General features: G+C 33.0%; 1 protein-coding gene across 3 annotated transcripts in view; it reads left to right on the forward strand.

The window, feature by feature from the left end:
- CSMD3 (CUB and Sushi multiple domains 3) overlaps window positions 1-22723 on the forward strand; it is a 574767-nt gene that overhangs the window by 356721 nt on the left and 195323 nt on the right. For all 3 annotated transcript variants that reach the window (XM_088523156.1, XM_088523167.1, XM_088523178.1), the window contains 3 exons: window positions 8053-8169; window positions 14314-14529; window positions 15316-15504. In XM_088523156.1, the coding sequence (XP_088379282.1) occupies window positions 8053-8169; window positions 14314-14529; window positions 15316-15504 (522 nt within the window). The remainder of the gene's footprint in view (window positions 1-8052; window positions 8170-14313; window positions 14530-15315; window positions 15505-22723) is intronic.

Here is a 22723-nt window from a genome sequence, read left to right on the forward strand (position 1 = left end):
TCACTCAAAGACTGCTTTTTCTACAGTTTCATTTTGATTGCTGTGTTTCTAGCTTGCCATTACAACTTATCACCCATCAACCACTGTACATATTGATCAGTTATGTGTATGTTATACTTGGGGGTATGTAGATGGTTGTTAAAAACAGACAAAAATGATATTGAGTACCACTGTGTGTTACATTTCAGAGTCTGCAACAAACAAAAAAAGTATTATTGGAAAAGTTATCTAATAGTGTCTGTGACTCGTTATCTGAATTGATCATTTCAAGGCATTTTCACACTTAAACTGATATCCATTATATTTATATTAAGAAAAGATATTGCAAAGTTGCTTATTAGGTATTTCGGGTACCCTGAATATATAATCCCTATGTTTATAGGGTATTTGAGATATTTTCTACTCTGTATAAAAATAGCAGCTGAGTATGAAACATCCCTTTTTGACAGCAAAGATGCTATCAGGAATAACATGCCTGCTGAATTCTAGGGTAGTATTTAAAAAAAACTTTTGTACTCAAGTTTTATGAGATAAATAATGTAGATGCTAGTGTATCAAAACAAACAAATAAACAGTCCTTAGACTTCATTTCAAGTGAGACTTGGTTTGAAAGAAAAAAGCCAAATATGTGAGAAGACTAAACAATAACTTCATTGATTCAGGGGTTTGTGATTTTCTATGTGGAAGTTTATTCATTTTCATTTTATTTCTTTCTTTAAAAAATGGCAGAGGATTTTTGCCCTATCTTATTTAATTAGCAATACTTTATTTTTTGTGCTTGACTGAGCTGAATATGTAGGGATAGGATGATAGAAGGAATTTGAAATAGTGGAGAGGAGGATAACTAATCCCTTCTCTGAAAATGGCATTCTGTAGTTCAGGACATCCAAGTCCAGAAAGAGTCCTGTCTTCTCAATCGGATTCTTGGGACTGCTGGACTCCTGTAGCTCACCGTCAAGGAGACTATCATTTGCTGAACAGGCCATAGAGGAGATATGTTTTCTTACAGTGATAGGCACTAGATGCTAACCATCTAAAACAAACAATATTAATGCACTCCCTATGAATACTGTGCTCTGCTGTGCAATAATCTCGTGTATTGTGATAAATTTCTTCCTCTAGATGCTAAACTTGCATGCAATTCATTAACTAAATGGGATTTTTTTTTTCTCTAGAGCACATTGCTAAATGGCAATTGTCCATTGAATAAATATGCTCTAAAGGCAGGATTGAGTACATTTATTCTAGTAAATTTAATCGATTCATGGTTGAACTCATTTTAATTTCATTACTGAATTTCTTCTCTGGTGAAGTGTTTTTAAATAGGATCCAGAGTCCTTGCATCCCCAGGGAAAAAAAGGCATTTGCTCAACAGATTACATAAACTGTGAGGATGGGTTTGTATTAATCATGCCACTAAGAAACACATTGGTCACTGTTCCTGCTCAGTCAATATATCATTCTGACAGTTTCTGAGTAGTTTGAGCTAAATAAAGGGAAGATCTTTTTAATAATTGCATCTCTTTTTTGATAATTATATAATGTAGCAACAATTATATTGTAATTTCTGACAACTCATGAATGTAAGTGTTTTGGAAGAGAAGAAATATTAGAAAAGGAAAATTTTTAGATTTCTTAGCACTACTTTTTTTCTCACTTTCCCATTCTTCATTTTTCTACAACGGAGTAGAAGGCTCCATTGACTGGAATATTGTTCTTTTGAAGAAATATCAATTTTTCATGAGGTGTTCAGATATTGTATAGATCAGCATCATGGAAAAGCTTAACAGGGAAGTCGTACTTTATTATCTACAGCAATATTTGGAGGATATCAAAAATGATGGCTTAAAAATTAACAAACAAATCAGATATCTCCTTCCCTAAGAGTTTAGCTGAGGGAGTAAATGAGTCATTATGACAGGCTGTATAATTCATTCATATTTAAATAATTCATACACATGAAGGAAGACTTAGGCAGACTTAGATTTGTCATTTTCTTACTTTTGATTTTGGTGTATATCTATATTGATAATGTGTGCATGGTATTCCTCATGGATTACCTTTGTAATCTCTGTGTGTTTGTATATACGTGCAAACACATGAATATACAAAAACAGAGAAAAAAGCACATCTGGAAAACATTTTAAAGCTTTCTGAAAATAAAGCATCAAGACCAATAGAAAACCTTTTAGTCAAGTTATTTTAGGATGGGTGTTTGAGGAAAATATTTTCAAAATTAATTTGTAGCCCATTAACAATACTGCTTGTCAATTGTGACAAATTTCTGGATAACTGCCTTTGCAAAATAAACTTTTAAATATTATTTTCAGTTATTACTGCCTAGACTTCTGCTTTTTTTATGTCATATTTTCTTCTTTAGTTCACAGATAAAACTTTTCTTTAGCCACATAGAGAGAAAAAATGTCTGTTTATTTTACTGGGTGTATTTATTTTTAAATACTTCATCTAAGAATGCAGTCTGGTCTAGGTACTGTAAGCATGGAGCACAATACCTAAGAAAATAAGCAGCAAAATAGATAACAATTAGCTTTAGATGAGAAAATAGTTTTAGAAAAAGGGTTTTAGAATCATACCTAAGAGAGTCCTACTTAAGAGTGTCATACATAAGCGTACTTATTTTGAGCTTTGCTCAGAAAAGAAAAAAAATATTTTTTATTGTTCTGGTCAAGTAACATCTCCGAATGATTCAGTGGACCTGAGCTTCTTGCCCATAATCTTTTCCCAGAGTCTAACCAACTTGTAAATTTTATCTTATCATGTATTTTTGGTACAAATATTCTAATATATATGCATTTTGAGCTTTGAATATTTGTGAGAAACTTTTTTCTACCCAATAGATGAACTGTTGCATTAAATATGTTAATATTAACATATTAATGACATTAATAAATAATATTAAATATGAAAGGAAATTTAATGTAAAATTTTAGATAACTAATTAGAAGTTTGCAATCTTAAAATTCTTTTTATTCCCAACATCAAAACATGAAAATGGTAATACATAGCAATTTTTATTCAGTATTTATTAAAAATACTACTGTTAAAAAATTCACTGTAAATATTCAGTGTGGTGTATTCTAGAACTGTAAATAGTTAGCATTTGGTTTTAAATAAGAAGATTAAAAAGTACAAGAGTTTTTATGATTAACAGTCCAGCCTCGGCTATTCTCTATTACACTGTTTTTATAGAGTTGAAGTCAAAATTTTGCTCAGGAAGCAAAACTCATTTGATGTCCACATTGTTATTTTCCTGCTGCTTCTGGTCTGCATCCCATTTAATGTTACCTTGAATCTAGAGGGAACTGCCTTTTTTGATGCATGAAGCCATGCATAAGATCAAAATTATAACAGACTGTTTTAATGATCTTTTTTGGCTATATTTCCCCTTTATTACACTATATAGTAAATGAAAATCATCTGATAATTAGATTTTTATGTGCAAGCTAAGGTTACTTAAGTACCTGACTGTAAATGAGGCCTGTAAATGTGTGTGCGTGTATGTGCATATATATATGTATGCATGTATATACATTGATTTATATATATATACACACACACAAGCACATCTATCTCCATATACACCTCCATATTCTATATACCCACACTCATAAACATATATGCACACACACACACAAATATATACACACATGTATATGTATCTTCTTTTCATTGTGTGGTTCTTCCTGAAGTTCATTAATTCTTGAAATTATTTGTGAAAACAATCATTGCTTCTATTTTATATTTTTTTTAAATATCAGTTATTTAGATTTGCCACAGGGTAACTTTACTGAAAAAACAGTAATTTATTCTCAAAGCTTCTGTTCTTTTTATGTGTATTTTCTGTTTTGTGAGAAAATTGAGATACATTATTCTATCATTTCAAAATGTGGACATTTTGTTTAGTTTCCCAAATGTCACTACCAGACTAATGAGGTACACAAATCTGGCTTTTTTGTTAGATTGTTACTGAACACCATAGGCATGTATATCTAATGTATATATATGTATACATGTGTATACACAGATATATGTAGTTATACATAATGCATATTGTTTTTCTCTTACTTTACTAAAGTAACAAATGCATTCTCTTCATAGTTTCTCTGTCCCTGATGTAGCTGGTGCTTCTCACATCCAGCGTTCTTCATGACTTCATATTATTTCTATACCTTCTTTGTTCTTTTCATTATTCAAATGTCTAACATGAGTTACAGCAAAATAAATTAATTTCAAATAGACCATAAACCAGATTCAAAGACCTCAGATGACAGAGTCTGTAATTAATGAATGCTGAGTTTTATCTTATGGTATAACAAGTAAAAAAGAGGTTCTTCCACAAACAAGTGGTAACCTGATTATATAGACTGATCTCTGTGGTTACGGCCTTAAAGATAAATAAGGTAAAAATAGAACAGAAGAGACACAAGCAAATGGGGAAAAAATATGTACAAAAATGTCACCTTCCTTGCTTATTGGCTGCTGACATAATCTAATGTGAAGTCTCCCAGCAATATGTTTCCGTAGCAGAGCAGCTGTGACAAGACAGACAGGTACATGTTTGCAGTTGGTAATACAATGCAGAATATAGTGTAGAAATGCAAAATATATCTTACAGGACCAGATAAAGAAAACTTGGCTTATTTAATTGATCAAAACAACCTCTAAGGTACTACTATGATTTGCCAACATTTGAAAGTGAGAGCCCGAGAGAGAAAAGAACTCAGTAACAGTTTAACATAGCACCAAATGAATAAAAATGGACCATAAATAGATTCAGGTAAGAAATTATGAGAATGTTTCTAGCATTGGAAGAGTATCTTTCTTTGGTGGTAGCATGAAATGTGGCCTGAAATGGAGCTTGATAATTTTATTATGACATAAAAGTCAATTACTTTTGCTACAACTGTTTAGTTATTTCAGAGGTAAAGCATGGTCTTTAATATGGTCATGACCTTAATTGTTGAAAACGTACAGAGCTATTTTCTAGACTAGGCTTCCATGTGGCTGTTGTCATGTTAGCAGAATAGAATGAATGAGATTACTTACAACAAAAGAAAGTAAATAACTAAGTAACTCAGTAGTAACTAAGTAACTTCAGTAGAAGTCATAAGAATATTATTCCTCTTGAACTTAGATTCTGAACTCCACTACTGTATTTAATTTAGGTACAATTATGCGAGACGTATTTCCTAAGTTGTAACATATTTTGCTCACTGCAATGTGCTACAGGCATTTTAAACTGTACTCCTAGCTGTCTATCTATCTGTTTCATGCAATCACTTCTATTTTTTAATTCCCTTTACTTTTGTGCCTCATCACTCTGATAAAATACTAAAAAAAAAAGCAAAAGAAAATGATCTGGGTATATATGTGGATTCTTCTGCTCTTCTTTATGAAAATAAATAAATAAAAATATTAGAACATTGGTTAGCAACACAGCAATTTGTATAAAGGACACATTTCATGTATTCTGTTTTCCGCATTACATCACCAATCTACTGCATCAGGTTTTTATTTATTCATTCATTTATTCACTTTATTTTTAGCTTGCCCTAGCCTCCATCTCCGTGTAATCAGATAAGGTGAAAAGAAGGTTCCTTGCAAAATCTGGGAAAATGCATGGCATTTATCTTTTGCTGCATTTATTTTCTTTTGTTTCTGTTTGCATTCTAAAAAAAAAAAATCAGAAGATCAGATGCTAGCAGAGATATTACATACTCTGGCTATTTGCCATCTTATCAGGACCAGTGCACATTTTATATTTCAGATCTGTCAGCTTGACTTTGGTGAAATACTAGTCCCTTGATGACTTTGTTTGCCTTCTGCTGGCTTCATGGAGTCACAAAGAGGGCCTGCTGCCATGCCATAGAGATTTTGTCACCCCTTGCATTCTTGAAAGCTTTTACAAACACCCACTGTAAAATTAAACATTGGTTTGTGCCATTTCCCACGATTGTAAATTGTGATTGCATTCACTTATTTGATATGGACAAAGTAGACAGATAGTTACCTTCAGAAGCATAATAGCTTCTGTAGGCTTGCTTCTGTTTTACTAAAATATAATGAGATATCTAAATATAATTTAATGAGCTTTTAATATAACAATTATATAACAAGATCAGATGATAAGTGAACAAAGATTTCCTTCCTGTGTTTGTCATCATCAGGAGAGGAGGGAAATGGGGGTGTTGAGGCAGCATCCCCCATAGCAATAATGATGCAGTTACACAGTTGGCACCATGTAAGGCAGAGAGCACAGTCTGGATTTTCTTTTGATTAACTGTCTGGCTTATCCTCAAATGAAATTTGAATGAACTTCTACAGTGTGGAAATTATGGCTGGTCAACATATTCACACTTGTGGATACATGTATATGACATTCAAGCCATATATACATTCAATATTAAAAATTAACTGTCATAATATCAATATACTGTCAGTATAACTGTCATAATTTCCCCCCTCACCCATATCTGGTAGAGTTTGTCTTAATTGTTGAATAAACAGCATGATCTAACAAATGATTTATGACACTTTCTTTTTTGTGAAGAAGCAAAAAGATATTATCTGTGTAGTGTCCATATGCTGAAAGTCCCAAGGTCTCCTACCTGTATGATCTGTGCTGCCTTCTTCAGCAGCCTGCAAGTCTTAATATTATGAGTGCTGCATGTGGCTACTGCTGACGTTAAGGAAGGAGTAGGAGTACATTAGACAGTGCTGTGGGGCAGCCTCTCTCAGCAAGGGAAATTGCCGCTCTAGCTTGTAGCAATGACAGGGGAAATCAGTTCTTTGAAGTTCCCCTTGAAGCTTCTCTGTCCCTTCTCCTTGCTATGGGACTGTGGAAGCATGCATGTGACCTATGAGGGAGCAGTGGTTTATACTGGGAGAAAGCGGATTTGTACTTTTACAGGCTCGAAGTGAGGCAAGTGGCCTTCTCCCAGATTGCCTCTCAACAGATTTTCAAAAGTCTCTACCCAAGAGAAAAAACATACTCTTAACAATAGAGTGTTGAGTATGGGCTTGAATTAAGGTACAAGCTCAGAGAAGCTACAGCTGACACCAAAAAAAAAAAAAAAAAAAAAAAAAAGGGAAGATCACTGATTAAGTTTTAATTACTGTTATTGATAGAAGTGATCTATGATGATTTTATTTTTGTAATTCATGTTGCAATTTCTTTTTCATATTGCCCAATACTGATTTTTTTTTCAAAGTCGATAGTGACAATGTAGAATAACTTATATTAGAAACTATCATTCCCACTTGAATTATAGATGCACACCTGATAATCATGTACAGTGAAGGGCATCATGCTTCCCTAGGCTAATGTTTTCAGTTAGTAATTCTTCAGTAGCAAGGTTCATTCTCTACCATTTTAAATCTCCAACAAAGTTTGCTAAAGTGATATTGCTTGGCTGCTTATTCTTCTTTATGCCTCCAGCTTCATACTACCTTGTATTTTTTACACAGTCAAATCATTTATGCTAACTTGAGCCTCAGGCAGTTCTTGCTGCAATTAAAGAATGGAATTCTTAAGTCAGTGGGAGCTGAGCTCACCCCTTTCAGAAAAGAAAAGGGAGGGGGAAACCAGAAGTTCTTCTAGGAACAGCTGTGCATTTCACTCTATATTTTCATCATTCTCTCCAGGATATTACCCACTTTTGGTAAGACTTTAGTTAATTAAAGGCATTAAAAAATTAATCCATCCTCCTTTTTTCCAGAGTTTTTTTTTTTTTTTTTTAATATGTATTTTTAAACGCCTTTCTGCACTTAAACTGTGGAAATATATGTGCATGCACACAATACACATATGTTTATTGCTTATACGTGAAGCTTTAAAATGTGAAAAAGAGCTCACAGTAAAGAAGTTCTTCCTCATATGGAGGTGGAACTTCCTGTGTGAATAGCTGAATCATTAGAGTTTTAAATAGACCATAAGTTCTAAACAGAGAGTTTTCTTATATTACCTCTCATCTGGAAGTTCTGTATTAATTATTGTAGTAATAATGTTAGTATGTGTTTTGTTATTTCTAGCTTTATGTGGTGGAGATGTTAGAGGACCTAGTGGAACGATTTTATCTCCTGGTTACCCTGAACTATATCCAAATTCACTGAATTGTACATGGACAGTGGATGTCACCCATGGAAAAGGTAATTTTTTTTTCTCTTATATATAAATATATATACTTCAATATATATAAGTCCAGTAACTTGTGCTACAGATGGGGATCTAGGTTAGCAGTTATGAACAAGAAATTATATTGTTAATTTTTCTTTTAACTTATTTTTATTGTGATAGTTTCTAGAATTCTAGATGTAGATTTGACCGTAGTGAGCATAATACTTTCCACAGAATGAGTAAGTCCCTAAAAGCTTACAGTTCAGCTTTCAATTAACAGATAATTGCCTGTGTGCGCATTAATCTAGGTGCAAGAGGATGGATATTTTCACTGTGTTGATGAGGAAAGGCCTCATTTAGAGAATAGTTGGAAGTAGTCATTGATATTTAGCCTTGGTATTGGTGTAGGAGTCTGAAGTGAAGAGTTATTCATATTAATTATGACATGAAAAGGGAATTAAGATAATGAGAGGACAGATACCAGTTGTGCTGTTTTTTATATTATGAGTAGTTATTGACAAGGAAGATTCAGAAAAGTCCTTTTATCTGGGAGGAAAAAAAAAAAAACTTTTAGATTACTGAGGTCCATGTATAGGATGTTAGCATATAAATGACAATTTAATATGCATTTATGGATGAAATAAATGATGTCATTCAAAATAAGCATAGAGGGGGAAAAAAGGATAAAGAATGGAACTCAGAGAGCATTTACAGAAGTAAGAAAAAGCTATATATGTCTAGTCAGAGAAACAGAGGGACACCTGTGGTTATTTGTTAAGGCACATCATTTTCAAGAAAAAAATGTTAAATTGGGTTTAATTTCAGTATAAGAAAGGATCTTTAGAGACTCTATTAAAAGTATGTTAAGCATCTTCTATAAGATAACAGTTATTTCAAAGAAATGAGAGGCACGTGGATGAGGTGAGAAAATGTTTAGGTGGCCAATAGGCGGGAATTCCAGTAGGAAAATTTCCTTAAAATCATTTATCCCTTTTGCTTCCTGATGAGAAGGGTTGTGAAGGGATGAGAAGAAATGTGTCAAACTTGTAAGCTTTGTTGAGATTTTATTTTAAATATGAGAGAGTCTGAAGAGTAGCCTGTAATACTTTGGGGAAGAAAGAACCAGAGAATCATGAGAAGTTAGTTTTAGGGGAAGGATATTGATAGAGATGAGTGTCATTAAGACAAATTTGAATAGCAAGAAAGTGAAATATTAAGAACAGAGGGAGGAGAATTGTATCTGTAACAGTCAAGAAAATGGGGTAAAATAATGAAAGGGAGAAGGAGGAAGACAAGCAAGGTCAATTCTGGATTTTGTCACCTTTCTTGGCAAGGGATTGGGAAGTGTAAAGTGTAGCAAAGTTGGGTATTCCTCCAAGTGTCAGTTATTGATTATGTGAAAATAAAACTTTCCTCACAGAGAAGTGTGTTGATTTCTGTTCCCTCTTGTTCTGTTTTGTATGAATTAATCTGGTAGTTTTCTATCTGAACATTAAATCAGTGTTGCTGGGTATCCCATTTAAAACTCCCTGATTTTAAAGAGTCAAAGTGCATCTCAAAATATCTTTCCAGCTATTCCACAGTCTCCTCTGCTGCAAGAGGGCTAAGTGATGTAATTGTGTCAAATATAACCTGCTTATAAATATCCACAGTGAAAATTAAAAAAAAAGATTCTGAAATTACTGAGTCTGCACGGGATGCTGTGCTTGCCCTTATCACTTCTAGGGATGATATATGGCTCTGTAGGAAAGTGAGATAGCCTTTGAGGTGAGGCTTCTGCATTTTTTGCAGTGCAGAAAGGATGTGGAAAGAAAATGTTTGTTCTTCTGGAAAAGTGAGAGAAACGAGAGCCAGGAAGTAGAAAAAAATAGTTTATCTATCTCACATCCTTTGTTCAAAGCCACTGGGTAACGATTTGAAGTTAGAAACATGAGAAAGGCTCAGTGAACCTAGGTATTGTAGAAAAGCATAGGAAATGGGTGAGGGTTTATTCAGGGAGCAAAGCGTGAGTAAAACTTTGCAATAAACATGAGCCAAAAGTCATGTAATATTTTTCAGGATTCTTCATAAACTTAGAAAACTCTTTTATTAACACTTTTGTTTTTCTTTTATTAAAAATGGGATTCTTAAGAGCAGTTACTTGAGAAAATATGGGAGAAATTTTTGGAGAAAATCGAAAGGATTTTTTTGTAATTTCTCTTTTTCTAAAACTCTCAGCTAGAAACATATTTAAAAGACGAAATAAATAAAAAAATGAAGTTCTCAAATATGTTTACATTTTGTGAGGCCATCACAAATATTTATGAAACTCCCAAGAAAAAAAATATAAATTTTTGAAATATAATATATAAAATACACAGATATATATATAGTAATCATATACACATATGCATCTATAAGTACACGCACACATACAGGTACATATATACATGCTGTTTATGCATACATACTGTTTATGTATTCATAAGTTTTATATTAAATTATGAAAATATTATTAAAGAAAAAACTTGTTAAATATGAGTGCTGTGTTATAATTTGACCCATGCCATTTCGATTCATGCTGCTAAAAAATTAGATGGAAACAAATAGATGAAATTGTACTGTGAGTAGGGAATGTGTAATACTGCATGAACTTTTCATATTTGTTCTATTGTTCATATTTGTTCCCAGCAACAACAAAAAGGTAATATTTTATTATTCCTTCTTCTACAGGAAGATAACTGTTCTTTTATAGCAATGTCACAGGCTTATTTTCATTTAGATTTGAACTTCCACAAGTAAAAAGGGCTATGTCTGAGTAAGCTATTCCGTTATCTCGGTATTTGATGGACAAACACAAGCATCTCCAGGGTATGAGACTTTTCACTCTAAAACCTAGATGGAGTGAACAATTCTCTGAAGGTGCCTATTGATCTTTATGAGCTAATGTCCAAAGATTTTGATAGGCCCAGGTCTAATTGTGCAAAGGGAGACTGGATGATTAGCTTGGATTAGTCACTTGAATTTCAGATAGTTACCATTATGGAAAATTAAATCCATATACCTAAAATGGATTATTAAAAAATGGGGCAAAGAGACTTTGTTCTAGAAATCTCATTTTCTGCTTCATTTCATGTCTAATATAATTTAAACTTTAGAATGTCAAAGAGTATTTTGTATTTGCCATATTGTAACTAATGATATGATTTTTTTTAATTAATGTTTTCTCTTGCTTTTGTGGTCAGAATTTGCCAGTTTAAAGTCAGACTACCAAGAAAATGATTTCTAGCTTATAATACTGGAATGTTGTGAGGTGCTTTTATGAACATGCATCTCTTTATTACAATTTCATACTGCTATTATTTAAGTACTAGCAGATGATTAAACATATTTAGCTAAGATTTCTATTTTACATTTGCATATGTTGTATTATTTAAAAAATATTTCTGTATATGTATATTCTTTCTTAAATACTATCATCTGCAATATATATATAAGTACATCTTAATTTTTCTATCTTAGTGCATCTAAAATTCTGAAAGTACAATCTGATTTTTCTTTCATGTTCATCTAGACCAGTATCAAGATTCTTGAGTGTCCATTTATATACATAAATATACATATATATTTTTATATATATAAATATATATTTCTTTACTTATCTTTTCTTGGAGGATGGAAAATGTATTCTAATAATAATAATTAGACTGATAATATTTATAAAGAAGAAATGAAGTCTCTCTCATGACATTGATTCTTGTGTTTTATTTGTCAACCTGTAGTTGAATATATAGTGAAATGAAATGTATGAGGTATCAACTGTAGATTTTTCACTATGAACTAATTTAAAATTAATTTTCCCCTCCTTTAATAATGTAGATTTTGATATTGAGAAATGACATTAAATCATTATGTCTTCATATTTTTATTTAAGCTTTTAATTATTCCCCTTAAAAAGAAAAATACATGTGAAGCAGCACGAAGGATCATCTACCTGAATATATCTTTTAAACATCACTGGAGACAACAGTCTGTAACACAGCATATTTTAACAGGAATAGAACATTTTCTACAGAAAACTAATTGTACAACTACTACTGGGATATAACTTGCAGTTTTGCTTTGAAATGTCATGGCAAACTGGAAAATTAATTGAAAAATCCCCTTGAGTTAAACTTTGGGTTTGAATAAAAGTCAGTGAAACTCATCTATGATCACTAGGAATTCCATTTTTCTGGGTTACTACCATAAAGCTTTCAATGGCATTTCTAATTTTGTAGTTAAAATGATATGCATGAAAAAGAAGTAAAAATTAATCTGTGATACAATAAATACAACAATTTTGGGATAAATTTCCTCTTCACTCTGTATACATATTGAGGTCTTCTTTTAAGTGCCCTTTTTCATATCAGATTAACATTCCTGTGTTAAATTATGCAAAAAATTAAACCATTCAAAAGTTTACTAACTTCATGTCATTACATTAATGCATGTAAAGATATATGCATTAGCTCAAAATTTGGCCTTGATTCCAAAATTCAGCGCATGATAATCGTGTTGCCCTTTCTCTCATCAGTTTGCCAGATCATACTCAAAACAGACAAACTGCTTTTGTTATATAATTAACAGATTAATAATTTCTCAACTCCAAAACAGATTTCTGCAGCTATCTAATTTTATCTTCTGTATAAAATGCAGTGTGTCTGGGCCATGCCTTTCTTGGACCCCATCTGAGCCCCAGCAACACTCTCAACAAGTATGACCAAGACGTACTGTTCAATCCTGTCCCTTTTGTTGATCTGATCATGATGCACTAGCAGCTCCTGCTTATGTGTGATGTGTCCTTTTTATCCCTACCCTTTCAGTTTTCCACACTGATCCATCTTGAGGCATTCTTGCCCTGCTTTTGGCCCTAACCTTCCCATAAAAAAAAGTTTTACAGTCTCACAATGCCATTAAAAAATCTACGTATATAAAATCTACACAATCTTGCAGATCCTCTCAAATGCCCCATATTGATGTCCATGTGCCCCCAAATGTCCATGAGACACAAGATAATCCTGTTGCCCCCCATCTGGGGCCTCTGCAAGGCTGTTAGTGGCCTTGCAATAAAAAAAAAAAAGACTTTTGGCCTGTGTTAGGAGACTTTTTTTTATTCTGGGGGTTGGGGTTGGTCTTTTTTGCTTTTCCTATGAGATTTAATATATGTCTTCTATTATTATTATTTTTTTCCCGATGGGAGTACCTCAAGGTAATTAATCTTCTTACACCACATTAATCTTCAATCTTATTTACCATTGATCTTCTGAAGTAGTGCATTATTAGGTAGATATTATAGAATCATTAATAAGCTTTCTGCAACTGGGTACGCTTTCCCAGTGGAGAGCTCAGGAGCAATATAGGCTAGCTAATGTCTCCTATTTTCTCTTTTACTTGAATTTTCTCTCCTTTGCACCTGAGCTTCATGATCAGACTGTCAGGTACTGAACTGCAGAAAAAGTAATTTAGATAATTGTCTGTTTTGACCTCTAAGTCCTATTTATTGCTGTTACATTGCAGGATATTTTCCATTTCAGGATGTGTCATGTACGACCTGTATGGTACCATAAATAAGCATGCTGTTGGCATATGTCCCATTTTACTGAGAGATTTCCCTTTTGAAGAGAGGGTGTGTTGTTTTTTTCTGTTTCATGAGTATGTAATTTCCTAGTCTTCCTCTCAGGATTCAGTCACTGCTATCATACAAGGATAATCCTCACTCCAGGGAATAAAATTTACCTTTCCCATTCTATGTAAACCAATTTGCAGTTTTGAACAAATGCAGTGCATTACAACAAAACACAAACATGTATCTCAAAATTTTCTACACCAAATGTCCATATTTTTCAGCAACAAGGTGAAAGTGAGAGGTACCATCAAAAGAAGGTTAAATACAAAAAAAAAAAAGAAAAGAAAAAAGAAAAAAAAAGAGAAAAGAAAAGAAAAGAAAAGAAAAGAAAAGAAAAGAAAAGAAAAGAAAAGAAAAGAAAAGAAAAGAAAAGAAAAGAAAAGAAAAGAAAAGAAAAGAGAAAAGAAAAATACTGGACTACCATTTTCTGAACTACCATTCATAATGAAATGCATGAATTTAATCAGTGACATAATTGCATTTATGTTAATGGTGTTATATATAAGTCTAATTCTATTTTTTCTAACAGGGGTGCAGTTCACCTTTTACACGTTTCATCTGGAGGATCATCATGACTACTTGCTAATAACAGAGAATGGCAGTTTCACACAGCCATTAGCACGTCTGACTGGCTCAGAACTTCCTTCACCAATCAATGCTGGTCTCTATGGAAATTTTAGGGCTCAGCTGCGCTTTATTTCAGACTTTTCAATATCGTATGAAGGATTTAACATTTCTTTCTCTGGTAAGAAAGTATTTGAAATACCTGCAAGAAGAATAATTCAGTATCTTATGAAAAAAAAAATGTTTACAGCTGAAATTATGTGGACAAATATTTATACCGAATCATAAAATACTGCAAGTTGTTTCCAAAGCACAAAAAAATTCAAACCAAGTAGACCTCTGTGCCTCTATCTAGATGTTTCCACAACACGATAAATAAAATCAGTCAACTGTAAGCAGAATTACCAGGTCAGGAAGGAAAATAGAGCTAGTCCAATTCTGATTGGTGAAATTCCAGATGAGCCCAGGGCTATATTAGTTGGGCTAATTCCTTTCTTTCTTTCTTTCTTTTCCTTTTTTTTTTTGTTGTTGTTGTTGTTGTTGTTGTTGTTTAGCTCTGCCATTATTTGAGTTTGTTTTATGTACGTGGGACTTTTCTGGCTCATGTAAGAGTGATAAATAGTGTTGTGTTATGCGGCAGTCCTGCGCCATGTGCTCTAAGTGACCCTGCGTGTGCAGGGTGGGTTGGACTAGATGATTTCTAGAGATCCCTTCCAACCTTAACGATTCTATGATTCTATGATTCTGTGATCTTAAAAACATTGCGAATTGGTCATTGGTCTTATTTTTGAATGTAGAATGTTTACCAGTCTAGCATTCATGCATTCATTTTTTTTTTTCAAATGTAAAATCTGTATTGGTGGTCAGGTGGAAATATATGGAAAATAGAAGACTGCAGAATTGCAAATATGCTTGATAGAAAACACAAGTAATTCTCACACAAGTTGGCTTGCTGTCTTGTTTTTAGAGTATAATCTTGAGCCTTGTGAAGATCCTGGGATCCCACAGTTTGGTAACAGAATAGGATTTAATTTTGGAGTGGGAGACATTCTGACATTCTCCTGTTCATCTGGATATCGTTTGGAAGGATCTTCAGAGATTATTTGTCTTGGTGGTGGCCGACGAGTATGGAGTGCACCTCTGCCAAGGTGTGTGGGTACGTGGTCAGCTGCTTTCATTTGCTTGTATGTGTAGTCATTGTCCATGGAGTTGCAGATATACAGCATGGAAAAGCATGGTAAACACCCCTTTAATTTAATGTACTTTCACATTCTCCATATCTCTTCAGTCAGTTTCTTTAATTTTTCTTAATATGATTATTGAAGAGTTATTAATAGACTTTGTAGTTTGTGCCTTGATGCATTTAAAATTGAGGACAGGATACTTGTTCCGATTTTGGTGATTTGGTATATTATCCTGGTTATAAACCGAAGGTTAGTACTTACCAGCTCAGGTGACTAATAACTGACACTTTTTTGTTGAGGCAATATTGTCCAAGAGGGATCTTTCCCTACAAGTCTTGATTTTCAGTTCTATTGAGAACTACTGAAACAACAAAGGATATAAAAACTCTAAAAAGTAGGATACTTATTTAAGTGTCTTGCTTAAGATGAAAAATAAATCCTCAGCAATCAGTGAAAAATTCTGGATGTTTTTTCACGCTAAATTGCATCAGGGAAAAATGCAGATTCTTTTCAAAATTCCATTGCATAATAGCTATTAATTGATTAATGACTTAATACTCTGTATTAATTAGTGTATCTTAATTTTTATGTGGCAAGTATTTTCATATTTGCCTAATATAGTAGAAGTTTTAAACTTGACATGTAGAAACAACATGTATTTTTGCATGGACAGAATAGATTAGAAGCTGAGTCAGTGTGGCACATTAAAAGTTATTTTGTTGTAAGGAGGATAATGTTTGATTAAAAAAAAAAACATGCACAACTATGCATACATTTTTTAGTATATCTGTACTAACAAATGTAAGTTGTGAAGACAGGTGAAATTTTAGTAATATTTTCCTGGAAATGTATGTATACCTGTGAATTGATTTATAAATTAGTGGTAAAGAATTTGAAACATAACAGAAACATAAATGAAATAATCACTGTTTAGTTTTCATGACATAGAAAATATTGTTTGAAATTCTGTGCTTAGGGGGAAAAAAAAGGATGCTGGAACGCAGGGAGTGAATTCCATAAAACTTTGTTTTATGTGTTTGGGAGGAAATTGCACATCCATGTATCTTCTCCTAATTGAGAACATTGATTGCTGTAGCCTAGGAGACAGGGATCTTTTCCAGGACTGGATGCATTCAGTGTAGAACTAGGTAATGTCACCACAAATAAGTGTTTCATTACCATATGATAAAAGTGCTTCCATTTATGTAATAAGAAATCCTCAGTGATGATAACATGAGGTGTTAGATAGTGTTTGGGGCGTTCAGAAGAATGGAAGCTATTAAAGTGTCTGACAAATTTCTTATCTATGACTAGTCCCTAGCTCACATGCTTTTGAGAAACAAGGAAGTTAGGGCCAGTCAGAATTAATTGTTCTGGTAGTATTCTTAATTAGTCTGAATTGGTGCAAAAGGACTTATCAGTGTGCCTTAGACTGTTATCTCTCCTGCACTTGACTAAATTCAAAATTTTGAAAATGAATGGCATCATATAATGGTTCATCAATAATAGTTTATGAACATTCCTTAAACAGGAAAGTACTAAATTAATTTAGTAGATTTATTGATTTTACATGAAAATATCAGTTCCTGTAATTAGCAATGGCCGTCATCCTTAAAAAGTGAGATTGATTTTGCTTTCATCCAAAACAACTCCGGTGCCCAGTTTTCCACATTCTTTTAGTATATTAATATCCTTTGAGCCCTTCATTTTAAAAAAATTAAAAATCAATCCAATTTTCCATATTTCAGAAGGAATTGTAAAGCCTTTTATTATCTAAACATAATATACTTTCTTTTTTTCAAGATGGAATGTCTTTATTTTGGTTAGATTTTCATATCAGAGCTTGTGAGGATGAATGATATGTATGAGAGAAAAATATGCCATAATTTGGCTATGAGTTATACCAGTTCTCAGGAAAAAGGGAAAAGATCTGCATTATAGGAAATGAATATAGAAATATTTTCATTAGCAGAAATTAGGCACACAGTCTACTTTTCCAGACCTTGGATATCTCTTCCCTGTGCTTGGATTGTAATATTCTACATGCTGTTTCACTCTTTCAAATTATCATTTGTCTGCTGTGATAATTTAATGGTACAGAATTCCGCTCTGATGATTTTGCCATTCTTTTTGTGTTTTGCATACTTGAATATAGTTAGCAGTTGTAGGAGATAGCTTCTTTTCTCACTTCCTGTTTTGACTTTGCTTATGCATATACCTTTGTGCATTTGCATGTCTTGGACATGATTACCATTCAAAATATTTATCTGCACTCTATTTTTCTTGGATGCTGAATCAAGGTAGTATTTTAGATAAACAACTTGCCTTTTTGTCATTCAATTAATAGGCACAAACTTTTTTAGAGAAGCTGGAGAAAGACAAAAGTAGAAGATATACTTTAAATCTGCCAACATTTTGCTTTCTTGGAAATTGTCATCAGAATTCCAGACAGTATGGGTCATTCCTGCTCTTTTAATCGACCTTGTGGGATGCAGACTGCTATCAGTGTTCCTCTCCATGCAGACTTAACTGCTCCGTGGCCAGGCTGTATGGGCAGTCCACCCAGGAGCATTAAGGCACTAGGGAGCACTCATTTGCTTTCTGTCTCTTGCAGTAGAAGCCACAGGGCTCTTCTTCAGTTTCTCTGTAGTCCCCCAACTTGGTTCCTTTCCCCATATCTGAATCAACACCTCCCAATTAAGCTCATCTTCCTCAGGACTCAGTCTTTTATATAGTCTCCCCTCACAGCAGAAATTCTGTCAATGCTTCTCTAACTCTGTTTCTCTATTCCTGCACTCACTGATGTCACACATATTTAGCAGGCACCAATAAATCAGTTAAGTAAGCCTGTATTCCACAAATTGCTGCTTTGATGTCTTTTGTGGGGTACTTCTTAACTCCTGGAAGTTTGATCAGGTCAATTCAACTGGTCAGAGTTTCCAAATCCTCTCTCCTTCTGCTCATTCTCTTTTCCCAGGCGGTAGTTGCTTAAAGCATGAGTCCTTTGTTCTTCAAGGAATCACTTTTCTATTATAGCCAAAGGCAAAGCTGTGGTGGAAGGAAACAGTATTTGCTCTGAGTTCTCCAGCTATCATTATGCCCTCTATTTTAATCCTTGGCCGTTTTAGGTGATCATGGCATATGATCCTCACACAATAATTTTTGTGTGGTTACAAAATGCACTTCATGATGAAGTTTATATGCTATTCAGAAACAGATCTGTAGCCAATGGATTATATTACACATTGTATTTTGTATGTTTCTGGTGCTTAAAATTCAGTGTGATTTGGGTACTTAGTTCCCTTAGCTTGCTTGGAATTTATCACCTAAGTAAAATAATCTTCATTGTAGTGACACATTTGTATATTTATGTATGTTCTCTATTTTGGTGGTACATATTTATATATCTATTATGTCTCTTTCTCAGAGAATTGGAAAAGATTCATAGGTCATTATATTTCATTATAAAATAAATAAACAGATGTTATCAAGAATTTAGTGAACAGCTCTGCCTCTTGCAGGCAGGTGAATTGGTAACATGAAAAATACTGCATGTGCATATGAAAATCAATTTTGAAACACTCAAAGTCTTTCAGACACTCAGTTTCTGAGTTGGCCTCAATGAAAAGGTGACATTATATGTATTGTAACCTTTAAATTACAGACAAAAAATTAATAAACAAAAATGTAGCTATAGCTACTGCCTACCTAGCTTGGACCCTCAATTGAAAATCACAGGATGCTTTTCTGTTGAATTCTGCTGAATTTCTGGTGCCACAAACTGAGTGAAAAGAGAAGGGCGACATCAGAAAGCCCATTCACGCAGTGTGAGATAAATCTGCTTGACCTGTTTGGAAAATGCTTCTGAATATGGTTCTGGTATTGCTAAGTATGCACATGCACTGTATTTCCAGGAGAGTGGCAATACTAATAATTAGTAAGTATTATATCTGTATAGCCTTCATATGCAAAAAAACAAGTGATGTTTTCTATGTTTCTGAAGCTCATTCTTAAACATCTTTTTGCACTATGCCATCCTTACAGTAATGGGCAAGTGGAGCTCTACGCTACCAACTTTTTGAAATTCTGACTTTGTATTATTATTCTATAACTTATCCCTAGCATTACCTTATTTTCTTTCTACTCTGAGGAAAAAAAAAAAGTGATCTTCTCTGTGTATTAGAAAAGCATTGTATGTACACAGTTGCAATATTTTCTAATTATTGATATTCACTTTTTTCCCTGTGCTGACATGGAAAATGATTAGTTTGTGAGTTAAAACAGTCTTTTTTGTGGGTCAGAATTTCCTGCCAACTTTAAACCAATGCACCAGGTCCTATAAAGAGAAACAATAATTTAGATTTTGTGAAAATATCAGAGAAATAATGGGTAAAGAAGAATCCTACTTTTTTTTCCATTAAACCTTAATAAGCTTTCGCAGAAGTTTCTATTAATTTGTCATGTCATAGGATGAAAAAAAAAAATGTAAGAATCAAAAGTGTTTTTTATGAATCAAAGAGAATATTTGATGAAGATTAGTCATCAGAATAGTCTATTATATTTTTATTGCTTACTGCAGTTGCTACTGATCTGAAAGTGAGGTGAACTCCATGACAGCAACATGAATAGATAACAGAAAGTTGATCAGAATACGTACAGCCAGAACTGGAGAGGCATAATAATGAATGGACAAATACAGTCAGTGGTAAATAAATGTGAAGTTGATAAATCTTACAGAATAATAAATTAGTGTGATCAACCTAAGGGGCTGACTTATATTTGCCTTTAATTATTATTAATTTGTGGAAATAATTTTGGTCAACAGTATAAAGAAATTTTAAAAGCAGTCAGAAATTTAGGAAGAAAACAAGAATGTTGAAAGATCTTGCCAGAGTCTTTATCAAACATTCCTTTCTGGAAACCTGTAGGCCAATGTGCTGAATCCCAAAACAGTACCCAACCATAATCAAAGGTAATTAGTGGAAATAAAAACAAATATCAACCTATCAGAGAAGTAAATCTATCTTTCACTTGTTTATTTATATATCAGAAGTATAAGTGGAACATTTTTATTTTTATCATTATTTTAATATCTATAAATGCACCTATTCAAAACTGAAATTTGAAATCAAGACTGAATTTTATTGTGGTTCATTAAAATAAATCTAAAGGTAATGCTCTAGTAGTAGGTATTTACTGTTGAATTTTTAATACTGAGCTATTCAAATTATAGAATTCTACAAATTCCACAGGGCTTGATGTCATGCAGCCCAAAGTTTTAACTCTGATCTTTTCTAAAAAGGAAGAAATATTTTCCATATTTATGTTTATTTATCTGGTTTTGTTAAAAGACTGCTATCTTCAAAGTTGAATTTCTGACAGAATTAAAATGACTAGTCATAAATCCTTATGACCATGGTGGCTAGAAATTATCCTATTCATTAACTCCATGTAATAATTTTGAAGAACAAACTATGCTGGTAAATTCACTTTGTCTTGGGTGGGGTTCATACAAATACAGGTATCTATCTCATTTGTGTATCTGTACATCATTTCTAATAACCTAAGGTTGCCTTTTTAGCAAATAGCTACGTAGCAAATAAAATAATACAAGGTCAGTATATGATTCAGGTAATTGGGAGCAGATGTCTTAATCAATAAGCTGAACTACATTGCTTATGTGTTCAGAACATGTATAGTAGATTTAAATAGCTAACTAACAAATTTTGTGATGTAGTGTTTTTGTTTGGGTGGCTGTTTTTTGGAATTTGAATGAGATTTGATTGTATTTCCTTTTAAATACAGCTAGAGTCATATAATGGATATTATTTTAAGAAAACTAACAATAATTGAGAATTTGATCACAGTAGAATACAGTTATGAATACATCTATATTTATTTAAATATGTATTGCCCTAATTAGCAAGAAGTAATATCAAATATTTTATCCCAAGATAGGTGATTTTTAAAGCAAATAATTGAAAGTGGAAAAAGGAAGGTCTTATTCTTAGTGAAGGGGTATGAATGTTGAAAGCAAATTTATTTTTTTTATGTTATTCCTGTTCTCTTTTCAGCTTCTATATGTGTTGAAGAATCAATTGTTCTTTCACATTGAGATAACAATCTATAGTCTTTTCTATAAAAAATCTATTATTTCCAGAGTTGTCGTCATTCTTGATTCTGAAAAAAATCTATAGTTATTTACCTACCTATCCCTTGAAATGAATTTAGAAATGCAGTGTTGATGTTTTAAGCTTTACCACTATCAAAAAGAAGAGCCATGTTATAGGCAGGACTGATGTTTAAATATCTTGATCTCATGCTACTATGGAAAAAAAGTAAGCCTTTGATTTATCCACCATTTTGATCTCTTACAATTCTACACCTTCTTGTTCAGCCAATCTAATCATAAAACTTTGCCTTCCTTTATAAAGAATTTTCCCCTTGCTTATTCAGGCTCACTCTCTAATTTGTCAGAAATATTAAGAGATTCTATTCTAATCTCCAGAGTCCTTTCATCCCCTAAAATGAGCAGCATCTGCAGATGCACTTTACAGCAAAATCTTTATTCCACTGTCAGGAAGTTAATAGTCAATATGAGACAGAAACTGTCTTGTAAAAACAATGCTTTTCTGTTTGTTCAGGTTACTAAAGTCAGATCAGGATAAGATAAATACCAATTGCCATTGTAATGGGGGATTTAGGACCATCAAGGCTGAAGGAAAGTAGCAGCTGGAGCAGCATCACTTTAGGATATAAGCTCACATAGAACCATTACCATTGTAGCTGCTACTTGCTTGATGCAAATAAAAGACTTTTTAACTGATTTTCAACATGAAATCTTTAAAAGTGTGAATTTATAAAAGGCTTGCACATGTTCACAGATACTTAATTGAAGTGGAAAAGGTGAATAAAGAAAATAATTTCATTGAATTTAATGATGCCATTAAATTTACCCCTGCTTTTATTTAAAACACTATCATGAATAAAAAGAGAAGAAAAAGAAAAGCAGAAGCTAGAAATTGTACACTTGACTATGTTCTTGAGGCTGCCTTATTTAACTCTACACATCTGCTGTACTGAATTACTATCTGAATGATATAGGACTTTAATCTATCAATAACATGGATGAACCTACTCAGAATATTGTCCTGTGATGGAAAAGACTGATCAAGTATGCACCTTAATTTA

The sequence above is a fragment of the Tinamus guttatus genome, unplaced genomic scaffold (genome assembly GCF_059628265.1).
Source record: "Tinamus guttatus ecotype Peru unplaced genomic scaffold, ASM5962826v1 Tinamus_guttatus_pri_ptg000012l, whole genome shotgun sequence".
Taxonomy (NCBI): Eukaryota; Metazoa; Chordata; class Aves; order Tinamiformes; family Tinamidae; genus Tinamus; species Tinamus guttatus.